The 15,058-nt window shown below is 37.6% G+C and overlaps 2 protein-coding genes and 1 non-coding gene across 4 annotated transcripts; 2 read left to right on the top strand and 1 right to left on the bottom strand.

Annotated features, from left to right (window-relative positions):
* Nucleotides 1-1,018: 1,018 nt before the first annotated feature.
* On the top strand, nucleotides 1,019-3,846 carry LOC101296214 (ganglioside-induced differentiation-associated-protein 2-like). Its single transcript, XM_004303560.1, has 3 exons — nucleotides 1,019-1,488; nucleotides 2,657-2,921; nucleotides 3,176-3,846. The coding sequence occupies exons 1-3, from the start codon at nucleotides 1,167-1,169 to the stop codon at nucleotides 3,408-3,410; spliced, it is 822 nt and encodes a 273-aa protein (XP_004303608.1). The 5' UTR covers nucleotides 1,019-1,166; the 3' UTR covers nucleotides 3,411-3,846.
* Nucleotides 3,847-5,358: 1,512 nt separating this feature from the next.
* LOC101296499 (L-galactono-1,4-lactone dehydrogenase, mitochondrial-like) lies at nucleotides 5,359-10,606 on the top strand. Its single transcript, XM_004303561.1, has 6 exons — nucleotides 5,359-6,067; nucleotides 6,138-6,388; nucleotides 6,869-7,054; nucleotides 8,948-9,347; nucleotides 9,903-10,043; nucleotides 10,248-10,606. Exons 1-6 carry the CDS (start codon nucleotides 5,456-5,458, stop codon nucleotides 10,404-10,406), a joined length of 1,749 nt encoding a protein of 582 aa, XP_004303609.1. The 5' UTR covers nucleotides 5,359-5,455; the 3' UTR covers nucleotides 10,407-10,606.
* A 148-nt stretch (nucleotides 10,607-10,754) lies between these two features.
* Nucleotides 10,755-11,693, bottom strand: LOC101296788. 2 transcript variants are annotated; one of them, XR_184982.1, is made up of 3 exons: nucleotides 11,558-11,693; nucleotides 11,351-11,441; nucleotides 10,755-11,171 (listed from the first exon to the last, which is right to left on the bottom strand). It is a non-coding gene; the product is annotated as an uncharacterized LOC101296788 (transcript). The 2 variants fall into 2 exon arrangements; XR_184981.1 differs by lacking the exon at nucleotides 11,558-11,693 and having other exon boundaries at nucleotides 11,351-11,536.
* Between the last annotated feature and the right edge of the window lie 3,365 nt (nucleotides 11,694-15,058).

The following is a 15,058-nucleotide window of genomic DNA, read 5'->3' on the forward strand; positions in this document are numbered from 1 at the left end:
ATTTTCAAGTCTTCATTTAACATAAGACACATCTACTATTTTCATTAGAACCGTATACCATTAACATAAGAGAAATAAAAGAAAAGTAGACTTTCTGGAAATCAAAATTGTTCTTTAAATTGAAGCAACCCAAGGTAAAAGATGCAAAGTCTACATTTAACATGAGACACAACTATAATTTTCATGCGAAATGTCTACCATTAACATAAGAGAAATCAAAGAAAAGTAGACTTTCTGGAAATCTAAATTGTTCTTGAGATTGAAGCAAACCAAGGTAAAAGATGAAGAGTCTACATTTAACATAAGATACAACTACTTTTTCATAAGACATGGCTATTATTAACATAAGAGAAATCAAAGAAAAGTAGACTTTCTGGAAATCTAAATTGTTCTTGAGATTAAACCAAACCAAGGTAAAAGATGCAAAGTCTACATTTAACATAAGACACAACTACTTTTTTCATAAGAAATGTCTACCATTAACATAAGAGAAATCAAAGAAAAGTAGACTTTCTGGAAATCAAAATTGTTCTTGAGATTGATACAATAATGGAAGGTGAAAGTTGTAAAGTCTACATTTAACATAAGACACCTCTACTATTTTCATTAGAAATGTCTACCATTAACATAAGAGAAATCAAAGAAAAGTAGACTTTCTGGAAATCTGAATTGTTTTTGAGATTGAACCAACCCAAGGTAAAAGATGCAAAGTCTACATTTAACATGAGAGTTCAAATCGGAGAGAGAAAGGAGAAGGAACAGAAAGAGAGAGAGAGAGGGTAAGAGAAAGAGTCCGAGTTCAAATCGAAGAGAACAAGGAGAGGTGAGTGGATGTAGTCACTCCGTCAGTTTAGATGCTTTAAATCTTCAAACGGTCATATGACCGGCTAAAGGGGTAGCAGGTCATCCTTTTAAGCAATGAACCAATCACAAACACCCATGTGGTTAAGGTATCCATACCTTAAGACACACAAGTATTTGCCTTAATAGTTTTGTACGTGTGAATATCACTGTGACTGTGCTATAAAAATTTGGATGAGCCACAGCTTCTTTTGATCAAAACATACATTTTGGTTGACTGACACGGTGAGACCAGACATTTTAGCAAGTCATAGTATGACATATCCCCGCGTGTCCAATCTCACGTAGTAGCAAGTGTAGCAGAAATGAAACACCTCCTATCTAGTCCCCAAAGCACCAAAGCGAGTGAGGGAAAGCAGAGAGCGATGGGGAGCTCACCAAACGACTTCTCGGTGGTGGTTTTGCCATCCGACTACGGAATCGATTCGAGGCCGTTCCTGACGAACCAACAGCAACAGAGAGTTGTTGCCGAGGAAGATAACGACCAAGAGAACTGGCACGACTGTCCTCAGATCCTCTCCTCCGACGAGGACTTCTCCGATCTCGAGCTCTTGCAGTTCTTCCGTCCCCAAGGCCGTGACAAATCTGGAAACCTCATTTTCCGTATCGTCGGCAAATACTTTCCCGGTAACATCTGAGATGCATATCTAATTACTTATTTGTTGATTTTGTTCATTCAAATGTTTGATTCAAGACTATCGATTTTGATTAGGTAGAGTATCTATATGTGCCATTTACACAAGATAATCCCTCAAAAAAAATTCTATAGCGTGGTTTAGTGTATTGAAAACGGGAATCTACAAGTTGTTGATCACGGTTCTGTTAGGTTCTAGCCTATTTAGCCTCGACGTCGCTTACATTATGGTTTTGACTCTATCAGGAATTGACATGATTTCCTTAAGGCTAGGATCTCTTTTGGGATGTTTGCAAACAGTGCGTTTTTTAGCTGAGAGATGGCAGTGAATCCTATTTGAGAATGATGCGAGAATAAGCTTTAAGAGACTCTGCTACCCTGGTGTTAGATCTAGCTGTTGAGAAGAGGATGGGTGGGAGACATAATGTCTTGTTAGTGGAGTTACTTGAGTCCAAGATTGTGGATATTTCAACATTTGATCTTTACATGTGAATGTAGTGGTGTTGTGAATAATGAGGTCAAGTTTATGTCTTAATGCAATCACAACTTGAGTTCAATTTACAGCGATCTATACTGGCTTAGAACTAGAAGACTCTATAGGACCTTATGATTCTTAAAAAAAAAAATTCATATTAATGCTATTGTTGGTCGTTAATTGTGGATTGTGGTTAAATGACAATGTCTCCGAGTACATTATACATGTTCATTTGTGTATGGATAATGTGTATTGAATTTTAGGTGGTGTCTTGCTCCCATTTAGTTTGGCTCAGAACATTTAGAATTTCATATTAGTTTGAACTTGGATGAGACCATCATTTAGGATCCATTTGATAACTTGTCTGTCTTGTGAGTTTGCTTTTGGTTTAGGGAGATGGAGAAGAGAAGAGATTTGAGGGAGAGAATGGAGTGATACATAGAATCGGTGAAAATACAAACTTTATGGTACTTAAATGGTCTTTAGTTTTTTTTTTTTTGGCTAATGTCTTAAACATCTGTCTTGTTTCTCTTCAGTTATCTTTTTATCATATCTCCTTGACTAAAGAGCATAAAATAAAAGATAAAGATGTAATCAATTAGACACTTAAATTTTCTTTTCTCCTAAATTTAGCTGTAGAAACCCGACATGTCAATTGTTTTGATCTGTTGATGCTCTTTCTGCAGCTCCAGTTGTGAGTGGGGATAGGCTAAAGAGGTACATTTGCAATAAACTATGCAGTGACTCTCCAGAAGGGCCGTACTGCATTGTTTACATGCATAGTACAGTGCAAAAGGAGGATAACTCCCCTGGAATAACTATCTTGAGGTGGATTTATGAAGAACTTCCATCTCATTTGAAGGATAGGCTTCAAGTTGTGTACTTCATTCATCCTGGACTTCGCTCAAGGCTTGTCTTTGCCACTCTTGGCCGATTTTTCTTAAGTGGAGGGTGGGTGATTTCACATATTTTAGAAACCAAGTATCTAATATTTTAGTAACAGCAAATAGTAGTGGTAATAATTCTAAGAATCTGTGGTTTAAATTATTTTTACAATAGTAACATTCCTCCCTACTTTTCTTTCATTATACCTCAAGGTCTGAAATAACATTAATTCTACCATGTAGTGCACATCATGTCTCAGTATCACACAAAATGACTATTTCAAATCTTTGATATTTTCTAAGTATTCTGTTTCTTTGCAGCCTATATTGGAAAATCAAGTATGTAAGCCGCTTGCAGTACCTTTGGGATGATATAAAGAAGGGAGAGATTGAGATTCCTGATTTTGTGAAAAGTCATGATGATGTTCTTGAGCATAGACCATTGACAGATTACGGGATCGAACCAGACCCTCTTCACATGATTGAGGTGCCAGCAACTGCCTATTCATTTGGAAGGTATGAGGAGAGATGGGCTTCAAGAGAATATACGTCTTAGGTGCTCTATAAATGGCATATTCCCAGTGAACTGAGATTGAATCTCTCATGCGGGTTGAGATGTAGCTACCAAATGTGTATGCCTGCTCTGTACATAGTTATATTAAAGTTACCATCTATATCCAAACCGTGATTGGTAGTAGGTGTATGCACTCTATTTGTCCAACTTTGGCTTAGAGACAGTTGCATGTATTGAGTTATAATGTGGTTTCTTGGTTCACATGGATGGTGGCTGTACCATGTATTTTGTGACTTGGTTTTGTTCAGTGCGATCACAAATTTCATGAACATGTTAAAACCTGCCCTCACTTGTTCCAGCATTTTTCAACATCAGCTAAGGGAGAGTATTGTTATTTTTCGAGAAGAAAGGGAGAGTATTGTTCGAGTAGACATGACCGCACAATGCTCGCTTCTGCCTTCTGCCTTTTTCTGTTTGGGTACATAAACAGCCTTGGTGAATCAAAAGCTGTAAGGGAGAATCCTGTACCATTAAAACAACAGGACCTTTTCATGAACTAAAAGATCACATTTTTTGCCAGATAGTCGTGTAATTTAACATTTTCTTTGGTGCATCTGTCTTACAACGAACTCACTCGATGTTTTTTTTGTCCTTTTTTTTTTTTTTTTTTTTTTGAAGAAGAGAGGGGCAGTAGCCCCATTTTATTAAGATGACTGAAGATTACAATCATAGCTTGGAGTATCTCTAAGCAATAAAGAGATCGAATCAAGCCACTCAAGCTGTTCAGATCCTTCAAAAGCTAAACTTGCAAGCCTATGAGCTACAATATTTGTAGTTCTAGGAGCAATGGTAAGGTAACTTGAACATTCTGCAGGCTGTTAAGACTGATGACTGTCTGCCCAGATGTTTCCATACTCTCGAGCTGTAGATAATCTGGTGCATGTATATCTACAATTGCAAGCTGACAATCAGTTTGTACTTCACACTGATGATAGCCTAATTTCAGAAGCCACTGCAATGCTGTTCTTATTGCCTCAAGTTCAACTTGTTTAGGAGAGTTCACATAGGAAATGTGATGTGCAAAACAAGCAATAGCAGACCCTTGGGAGTCTCTGAGAATGTCCCCTTCAGTTCCATTATGCAAGAAAGCTCCATCTACATTTAATTTGAAGTTACCAGAAGTTGGTGGACTCCATCTAGGTCTGCTCATAGTTTTCTGTTTTTGGACAGAAGTGCTATTAGCAGTGATAAATTCATGGTACCACAAAGAATATCAGCAGCTAATTGAGGCTTTTGCGACCAAAATGTGGTGTTCATGTTTCTCCATAATCCCCAAATGACTCACTTGATGTTATAATCAACACAACACGATGAAAATGTTATATAACAAGGAAGAAAATGAGGGTGTGGTTATTGCCACCCTACCATATTCTTTGATCAACTACTTATCTATCCGTAGATGATAACGGTAGAGTATGTAATAGCTATTTCATGTGTTCGTTTTATCCTAATTATATGAAAGTCGTGACTGACAATTTAAAAAAAAAAAAGTATAATAATTATTGAAAGACGAGTACTCTATCTAGTGCATAATGTATTTTTTTTTCTTTTTTCTTTTTTTAACACCTAGGATCACCCTACGTGAGAGAGATCCCCAAGATCAAAACTAACAAAAAACGGGTCGGGTTTGGTATAGATCAAATACATACCGAATTTATTGAACCGTCTAGATTCATAACTCTTATAAATAGGATGCACTGCTTGCTCAGCCCCATAATTCCTATAAATAAGATGCTTGTTATATGGTCCACAGGCTAAATCTCTTTCTGTATGTATGTTTTGAATGACGAATCTTCTTTTCATTTTCAATTGTTAATGTGTTTTTTACCACATTCATATGCTATGTTTTATTTTTTTTTGTATGCCCAAGCATGCTCCATGCGAGTGATGCGAGCATGCCTCATTGCCTCGACTTTTATTTTGTTTGATAAAAGAAAAGAGTGTGAGTTGACCGATAAACCCTGGGTCCTCAATAATTCAGCGACAAACCCGACTTGCCAAAGCCAACGAACGATCCGCACAGAAAAATGCAGAGAGCTCTCACTCTCAAGCGCACGCTCCAATCCCTCCCCAGAATCACTAAAAACCCATTAATCCCAGGGCGTGCATTCTGCAATGCTTCAACACCGTCGCCGTCGCCGGCATCAGCATCTGAGCTGCGCAAGTACATGGGGTACACCGCCCTGGTGTTATTCTGCGGTGCCGCCACCTACTACTCTTTCCCATTTCCCGAGGACGCCAAGCACAAGAAGGCCCAAATCTTCCGCTACGCCCCTCTCCCTGAGGAGCTCCACACCGTCTCTAACTGGAGCGGGACCCACGAGGTCCAGACCCGGGTCTTCCACCAGCCCGAGACCCTTGAGGAGCTCGAGAAAGTGGTCAAGGAGGCCAATGCTAGGAAGTACCGGATTCGCCCCGTCGGCTCTGGGTTGTCCCCCAATGGGATTGGATTGTCCAGGGCTGGGATGGTCAATTTGGCTCTCATGGATGAGGTCTTGGAGGTGGACAAGGAGAAGAAGCGAGTGAGAGTGCAAGCTGGGATCAGGGTCCAGCAATTGGTTGATGGGATTAAAGATCAGGGCCTTACTTTGCAGAACTTTGCATCCATTAGGGAGCAGCAGATTGGTGGAATTCTGCAGGTTTCTTCTCGTTTACATTATTCATTCTTCATTGTTGCCTGCTTTGTAAATGACATGTCGTATGTTGTAGGTTGGTGCACATGGTACTGGTGCAAGGTTACCTCCTATTGATGAGCAGGTGATCAGCATGAAATTGGTCACTCCTGCCAAGGGAACAATAGAAGTCTCCAAGGAGAAAGATCCGGAACTGTTTTATTTAGCTCGCTGTGGCCTTGGCGGTCTTGGAGTTGTTGCTGAAGTTACCCTCCAGTGTGTTGAGAGACAGGAGCTTGTAGAGCACACTACTGTTTCAAACATGGAAGAAATCAAGAAAAATCACAAGTAATGATTTACTCGTTTCATTGGGTTCAATAATCAGTTCTGATGACAATTTCTTGCAACTAGTTAATGGATTTATTGTAGAACATTAATCTGAGAGACAACATCTAATTAGTTTGGAGCATAGGGTCTTATAATCATCTATTGGATGGTGAAAACACTTGGACCAAGTGCTGAAAAACCATTAAAAGTATTTTCTCACAGTCATCTAGAAAAATTTGAGTACTACTATCTTATAAAAATAAATAAATAAATGTCAATCACAACATGCACATTGGGTTCTTAAATCTTAGAAGTCCTACTGATAAGTCAGCCTTAGCTGCTAATTCACACTGTTTTCCGCATTTGTCTCTTTCCTATTCCTATATTCACTGGCTGCATGTTTATTGTATGATCATTATACAGTATAAATGAGCAATGAATGATACAGGATCGATTGTTTCACACAGGTTAAAGATTCTTTTTTCTTTTCCTTTTCCCCAGGAAGTTGCTCTCCGAGAACAAACATGTGAAGTACCTCTATATTCCATATACCGACACTGTTGTGATTGTGACGTGCAACCCTGTCTCAAAATGGAAAGGTCCCCCAAAGTTCAAACCCAAATTTACAACGGATGAAGCCATTCAGCACGTTCGTGATCTATACAGGGAATGCCTCAGGAAGTACAGGTACAATTCTCCCCTGTCCTTTTTCTACTGTATAAGCTAGAAAGATAGTTCCTCATATTCAAGGACCACAGGAGGGGATAATTATTCCTTTCTAAGCAAATTATAAGCTGCTTGCAATGAACATCTTGTCTTAAGTACAGTCAAGCAAAGGTTTAATTACTGCTTGAGCTAGATGACATAGTGGGGAACAAAGTCATTACAAAATGGTCTTACGGTAATGTATAATCTTCGTTTCAGGAAAGGGTTCTCTTCAGTCTTCGGGAAAAATAGAGAAAACACCAGTAGTTAACTAATTTGAGATTTTCTACTATGAATAGTGTTGACAATAGTTTTTTTGTCAACCTTTAGTTGGCCAATGAACCTTTACTCGACAGTTCGTTGACTAAATTAAGTTAGAAAGTTTGCTTGTATACTGTTAAAATTACACTCATTAATAAAATAGACAAGTATGTTAAAATTCTAGTTAGGTTTAGTATGATGGATGCTATGGAATTTGGTTTGTGATTTGGGATGTATATCATGGTCTGATAAGAATCTGAATTATGCAAGTAAGTAGATTAAAGGAGATGTGTTCTTCGGAATATAGAGCAAACTTTCTTAGATGTCAATGGAACCGAGAATAAGAATGGATATTTTATTAGTTCTTCAAATTACACACACAATGGAGAAGTTTAATATTTTTGAGTATCTGTATTTTGATTTTGATCACTGATGGAGAAAATGTGGTTGAGGATTTTTCTATACATTGCTGTTTTTAGTAGGGAAATAAATGCATGGGTGATCAAAGCCTTTTATTGGTTGCAAGGTTTGCAGATGATGCTTTGTTTCCCCATAATTGGAATTTTTGTTTTCCCACAAGAGCTCTTAGGATTATTCAAGTTGGTGTCAATGAAGTTCTAGTTGATTTTGTCACCAGTTTGGTCGCCAGTCACTATTGAATTTCGGAATCATTGTTTGTCCGCTTCACTGTTTGATTTTGGAAGACTGGTCTTCATAAATAAAAAATAAATAAAATTAAAATAGCCTCAGATGTTTTTTTTTTTGGAAAAAAAAAAAAAAAAAAACATCTGAGGCTATACCTGGCACCTTGCTAATATCTTCTTTGTCATAAAGGCTTTCGAGTTTTTATGAATTTTATAAACTTTTGTAGTGCAAAACATAATTTTAGAAATGTGGCTTGTGGATGTGAGATTTTCTTGAGGCATAATGTAACAAAGATCTTATGAATGAACGGAAAAGTTGGCCTTTTGAAGGGATTGTATGGTAGTTTTTATAGGTCAATCAAAAGGTAATTTTGCATGTAGATTGACTGTTATCTGTCATTGCAGTTTGCTTTCTGTGAAGAAATTAGATGTTGGGAAGGCCTCCTTTCATGATTCAATTATTTTAGACTGCGTCTGTCTAATGCTATTGATGCATTGTTTCTGAACTATGCTATTGATGCATTATTTCTGAACTGTCACCTTGTAGTGTCATCCATAAACTTCTTGGTTCTATCTCTGAAACCTAATGATACAGACTCATTGGATTTCACTCTCTGATTCACTTCTCCGTCTTGTTTCCTCACTTTCCTGGAAAAAGATCTTAGTCCTTTAATTCTTTTGGGTATTCTAGTAAAAGTAGTTAACTGGATTCTCTGAAGGAGAAGAAAGTATTACTTCATTACGAGAACCCATATCTGAAGCTTTCTTTTCGGGGACTGAAATAGTGTTGATCAATTTCCTTTATTTATCACGTGTATTACTTTCTTTAATATTGTTCTGTTAAGCATAGCATCAGGTTCTCTCTCTCTTCTTCATTTTCTTTTCAATTATTTGTTTATAGAAGTACATTTCATACTGCTATTTGGCAGACTCATCTGCTATTTGTGGTTGATTTATGCAATAAATGCAGAGTAGTTCCAGACAACAGTGTAGACATAGACGAACTCTCTTTTACAGAGTTGCGTGATAAACTCATTGCCCTAAATCCTCTCAACAAGGATCATATCGTTAAAGTGAATCAAGCTGAGGCAGAGTTCTGGAGGAAGTCGGAGGGATACAGAGTAGGATGGAGTGATGAAATTTTGGGCTTTGACTGTGGTGGCCAACAATGGGTTTCAGAGACTTGTTTTCCAGCTGGAACTATTGCCAAACCCAGCATGAAAGACCTTGAATACATAGAAGATCTAAAACAGCTAATAGAGAAGGAAGAGATTCCTGCACCTGCTCCAATAGAGCAGCGTTGGACAGCCAGTAGTAAGAGCCCCATGAGTCCAGCTTCAAGCTTAAAGGAGGATGATATATTTTCATGGGTAAATTCATGAACAACTGTGTGTTCCATTTGTATTTTGTTAATTTCTATGCATCTTGAAATATAAAAGGGTAAGTGATAATGATAGATTAAGTGCTTGTTGGCGTACATAGTAAACAAAATTGACTCATCTCGCTGGAAAAAACCATGTGCACTTGTTCCATATAGTTTAAGTAATTAGTAGGGAGAGAATCATTGTGCCATATGGTTTGGGTAATCAGTTTCAATGCAAGGCTCATTGTTTACTGACAGATAGTGTCGTTAGAGTCCCTTGAGTCCAGCTTCGAGCTCAAGAGAGAATGATATATTCTCATGGGTACTATACAGAATTCACTCATCTCCCTGCATAAAATCCTTGCCTATGATCCTGAATCACTTTCACTTTCTGAATCACATGAGGTTTTCGTTTATACATTAGACTTGAGTCACAAACTTCAGGGCATGATTTGAGTTGGATTGTAGGCTTAATTTGTTTCAGAAAATTTGGATTACTCGCCTCTTTTTATCAGGTGTTTCCCTGACCACTACCAATAACATTGTATTTGTTTTGTATCAGGTTGGCATTATCATGTACCTTCCAACGACAGATGCCCGCCAAAGAAAGGATATTACAGAAGAGTTTTTCCACTACAGGCATCTAACTCAGACACGGTTGTGGGATACATATTCTTCTTATGAACACTGGGCCAAGATTGAGGTAGTCAATACATCTTGATATTTATCATTTATTATTAATATTATTGTCAAAACGGCACCTGGATTTTGGTTTCTCAGATATCCACCAATTCATGCTAAACCTGCATAAAAATCGAGTCAAAAGCTGGACTAGCAATTGCATATTAAGATTATCATTTACATGATCAAGCTGCTTTTTAATCTTACTTGCTCATTCCTTAAACAGGTCCCAAAGGACAAAGAACAGCTTACCACTCTGCAGGCAAGGCTTAGGAAGCGTTTTCCAGTTGATGCCTACAACAAAGCACGATCGGAGTTGGACCCAAACCAGATCCTTTCAAATGTCAAGCTGGAAAAGCTATTTCCATCGTCTGATACCATTTGAGAAGCATCCTTCATTCGTTAATTTATGTTTTTTTATTTTATTTTTCCTTTCTGCTTTTCTTCTATTCTTTTACTCAAATTTGCGTTTAGCCCTAAGGTAACATCACTACTGTGTATAGATTTGAGAGGATATTGCTATACAATGTGGTGTAATAATAAAGCTTAAAAGGGCCATGATTGCATAGGAGAAGCCTTTTTTATATAACCCTTGGACTTATGTTCTCGTAGGAAACGGGCGATTCTGGCTCTGGCATGGATTAGAATGATGTTTGCTTCGTTTCCGGAATCCAATTATTACTAAGCAGGTGTTTGCTCATCAATTGGTTGTTTCTCTGCACTGCAAGTTCAGAAAAGGAGGGGAGAAAGATACCAGAGGTCTTTTAACCCAGAAGACGGTGTGCAACTGTGCATGTCTTCATTCACGACATGGACTTTTTAAAACTAGGTGTTTGCGGATCGTGAAGCACTTATAAAGGGTTGAGCTTAATGGGAGCATGGAGCAGGGCAGAGGCCCTTTTGGTGTGAAATGCAGTGTATAGAAAATAAAAAGGTGATGAATTTTTATTGCAACATGTATTATGGTAGTTCTAATACAGTAGTATAACGACTAGAGAGGCGATCACTCCGAGATAAATACTATAAAGCTCCGAGACAATAAGAGCTATTATGGTAGTTCAGCCGTGTGAAAAAACCAACATGATGGCGGTGGTGAAAAATAGTTCAGAAACATTCCTCGCAGAGCCAACAGCAGCACAAGGCAAATAAGCTGCACCAGTGGAATGAAAGTATGTGTTAGTATCAATATTATATGGACATGAAAACAATGAACAAGATGAGTATGTTGTCAATGCGCTGTGTTACTACCAAGTACCAACGTTGCTATTGTGCGGTAATTTTCCCATTTCTGTTCAGAGTAAAAAATCCTTATGAATGGAGATAACTTACCAGCCCTCAATGAAGCCCCTGTCTCCTTTCTTTTTAGTCTGGGGCCGAAACTTCTTCCTAGTTGGAGGATCATTGGTTGCAGTTGGGTATCCTGCACCACATCAACATTAAAAAGGTTGTTCTGTGAATCATATGATGGGAGAGAGAGGCACCACATCAACATCAAAAAGGTTGTTCTGTAAATCGTATGATGGGAGAGAGAGAGACCTGGTGGAGGTTGGTTGTCTTGTGTCTCTGTGGTCTTGGCCATTTTGATGAAGAAACACTTGGAGCTAAGACTTGCCTTGGTGACTGTAGTATTATTGTGTATGCTGAGTACTGTAAATATAAGATAGAGCCGGTGCAGGGTGCAGGTATATATAACCCCGTAAGGCGAGGGAGTAATGATGTGATAGAAGGGTCATCTGCAGGCTGCAGTGTAGAAAGTGGTGCTTTCGGTGTTGAACAAATCAGGTTCCAGATGGTTCTTTTGAAATCGGATCCTTCTCATCTCAGTTCTCACCTTTTATTAGGTTCATTATCATCATCCTTAGTGCTCTTTTTCTTTAACTAGCCAGCTTAGTGATCGAGGCAATCTATATAGAAAGAGCCACATCATACGATTCCAATTTATTAGAAGGCCAAAAAACTAATCAAGTAAGAGAAGAGGAAACGCGGCATTTCCTTTTCATGTGGATTCTTTGCTTCGTGAGGAGGAGAATATATATGAAGCAGGGAAAAGCATGAAAAAAGAGTTCAAGAAAAGATACAAGAACGAGCAAAGTTCGACACCTATCTGGAGTTCGACACAGGTATTCTGCCTATCAAGACATAGAATATGTTCTTTGTTCTAAATAACATTAAGTTTTGTATAGCTGTCACTTAATTCCGGAGGATTATGCTCCTCCCTCCCTTGAACAATGAAACTGAGCTACTAAAGCAATTTTGGCCATATCATGCGCTCTTCTGTTAGCATCTCGACCAACATATATAAGCTAAGAATACCAGGGTGAATTAGATAATAAAGCCCTAATATCATCCAAAACTCTTCCCAATTCAGAGATATCCAAACCACCTTCTCCCTTCATACCTTGAACAACTAGATAAACGATATCAGTCTCGAATGCAACATTCACAAACCGTAAATGAAGAACCAACTCACAAGCGCTAAAAGCAAGTGCCTCCATAGTGACTGCAATAAAGAAATCTAAACACAAAAGATTGTGGAAGTTTTTCTTCTATATTTATTGATAATCTTTACAAGTGTTATAAATATTATAATGTATATGGTTGTCCACGCAATTACTAATTAATTATGTACTATGATGTAAACCCTACCTATATATATATATATAAAGAGGCTAATGAGAATGAATGAGTAGACTTTTACCTCCTCCCAACTATTCTCTCTGTGTCTTCTCTCTATCTTTTCTTTACTTTACAACACGTTATCAGTGTTTTGTTTATAAACTCAATGATGATCGAAAAAGTCATACGGTGCAACTCAATGTTGTTTATTCTTACCGATAGTCTTGATCTATGAGTTTGATTTTTTTTTTTTTTTTTTTAATTTTCTAGATCATGTTGATTGTTATATTGTTTATGAATATTGTTAACGGTTGCAATTATGATTGTGGGTGTTCGATGCATCATCGTTGTTTGATGCTCCACCTCATAGGAATTGAGTGTTTAATTGGGTGATTGCTGCTTGACCTCCTAGAGGTTGAACACGGCAGCTCAATGTTGAACAAGAAGCCGAGAGAGGCGGCTTGAGTGATCCTCGGCTCGGTCTAATTGACTGCTGCAACGGGTGTGAGAGTTGTGTCAATAACTAGCCTGTGTTCCACCTCGGGCTTATGAAGACTGTTGTGTCAATGATCGGCAATTTTCATGAATCATGATGTTGATTTTCTTTAACATATATACATCTTGATTCACAGATTATGTTTTTGCAAACAAATGGATTGGTTTGATCGTCCTTCATATATCTAGATTATGGGACATCTAGCTACTGACTTGCATATCACAAGCATTTTTTTTTCGATTGATCAGCATGATGTACATGCTTCTTTGTGATCATACGTGGAAAGACCAAAAGACCATTGTAGGTCGGGTCTGAGATCTAATCTTTGGTTCTTACTAGTGACTTTCTGCAAGCATATAAACCTATTCAGGTGTGTATTTGCCAGTATGACCAAATGGATTCAATTCGTACATGATCCGATATATTTTTCTTGATCTAAATTGAGAGTATACGCTTACATCGAGTTGTGAATTTTGCAATCATAGACAGATCTAGACTTGAAGTCTCTAGCTTGATCAAACTACAAAAGGACCTGAAGTTCCTCGAGAGTAATATATAATTAGAATTGCAATATGAAGTTTCTCAAAGCTTATGTAATTACCAAAGGCCAAAAGTTCCCTCATAGTTATACAATGATCGAAACCACATATTGTGATCCCTAATCATATACGGGCCTGAAGTCCCTCACCTATTTGATATTAATCGCATGTGTAAGTACATGAGATCAAGAAAACAAGATTATCATATTTAATAAAGTTAACCAGACCTGAAGATCTGTGTATTTTATTTATTCATGGAACCAGAAGTTTCCTATGTACAATTTATTTACTTTTTGTTGTTTACAGTTTTCTTATTTTGTTATGCAATTTCATTATTGTACTTATTGTTTAAATTTTATTGTTATTCATATGGGCCAACAGCTCTACATCTCGATCATATGAATTTCGAGTGTAATATGTTTGGACCAGAAGATTCAAAATATTGTACTGCAGAACCCGAAGTTCTAATAGTAAATTTCAAATCTAAACCTTTGATTACACGTATCATTGATGGCTCCAGAAGAGCACATACAGTGTTAAATTTCTACAATAACTCGAGACATATAATATCATGAACCTGAAGTTCATTGAAACTGGGCATGACTAACTAAGTCATAATTTACCTAGCTAGAGTGTTGTCTTGAATAAGTTACAAGTTTTGATGAACACTAGTCTATATGCCGCATATTTTTGAGTTATCATCTCAATGAGCCACTCCTCTTGTCGTGAGGGGGAGAAAAATTGTTCCTGAAGAACGATGTAAGTTGGTGTGAGTTGTTTAACCGCCATCTCATTTTGATATTGAGATATGTGTCATCAATTAGTAATTTGATAAAAGATTGTGAGAAAAGTATATGCTAGATTCACTGTTTTCTACTTGGATTAAAGTTTATGAGACTATCCATATTAACTCAAATATTCTATACCCCATTTGATTTATGGGATGCATGTGTATCCATGTGACATGGTTCTCCTGAAGAGAATGTCATGATATAATGTTAGAGTTCCTAATACGGCCACACATACAAAGGTTGTAGGTACACCATTAGAGAATATTATCTTCGTTGACACATGAATTTAATATTCTTGACCTCAAACTTGGTTTTGGTTCGCCACCAGCCAATGAACATCTCACTCGAAAGAAAGTGATAGAGCTTTAAACACGTATTAGCGCATGGTCATAATATGACAGTCTTCTTGCCGTTAGGGGGAGAATAAGACTATTGTCATTTGAATAACGGCGTGAATTTGAGTGGAATGTATTCACTTGGTCTAAAGTTTTAAGCTCTTGAAAATGGAAGATTATACAGGTCCTCTAATGGTCTACATGATATTACAAGTAAAAGATCCACATTCGCTAGATAATATTTGTCCTAGAAGTGACAA

The sequence above is a fragment of the Fragaria vesca genome, linkage group LG6 (assembly GCF_000184155.1).
Source record: "Fragaria vesca subsp. vesca linkage group LG6, FraVesHawaii_1.0, whole genome shotgun sequence".
Lineage (NCBI taxonomy): Eukaryota > Viridiplantae > Streptophyta > Magnoliopsida > Rosales > Rosaceae > Fragaria > Fragaria vesca.

Excerpts from the sequence above, each read along its gene's own strand:
- LOC101296214 (XM_004303560.1), top strand. The coding sequence starts at position 1,167 with ATGAAACACCTCCTATCTAGTCCCCAAAGCACCAAAGCGAGTGAGGGA. Across the intron at positions 1,489-2,656 it reads CGTCGGCAAATACTTTCCCG|CTCCAGTTGTGAGTGGGGAT; the intron begins GTAACATCTGAG and ends CTCTTTCTGCAG. Across the intron at positions 2,922-3,175 it reads CGATTTTTCTTAAGTGGAGG|CCTATATTGGAAAATCAAGT; the intron begins GTGGGTGATTTC and ends GTTTCTTTGCAG.
- LOC101296499 (XM_004303561.1), top strand. The coding sequence starts at position 5,456 with ATGCAGAGAGCTCTCACTCTCAAGCGCACGCTCCAATCCCTCCCCAGA. Across the intron at positions 9,348-9,902 it reads AGGATGATATATTTTCATGG|GTTGGCATTATCATGTACCT; the intron begins GTAAATTCATGA and ends GTTTTGTATCAG. Across the intron at positions 10,044-10,247 it reads AACACTGGGCCAAGATTGAG|GTCCCAAAGGACAAAGAACA; the intron begins GTAGTCAATACA and ends TTCCTTAAACAG.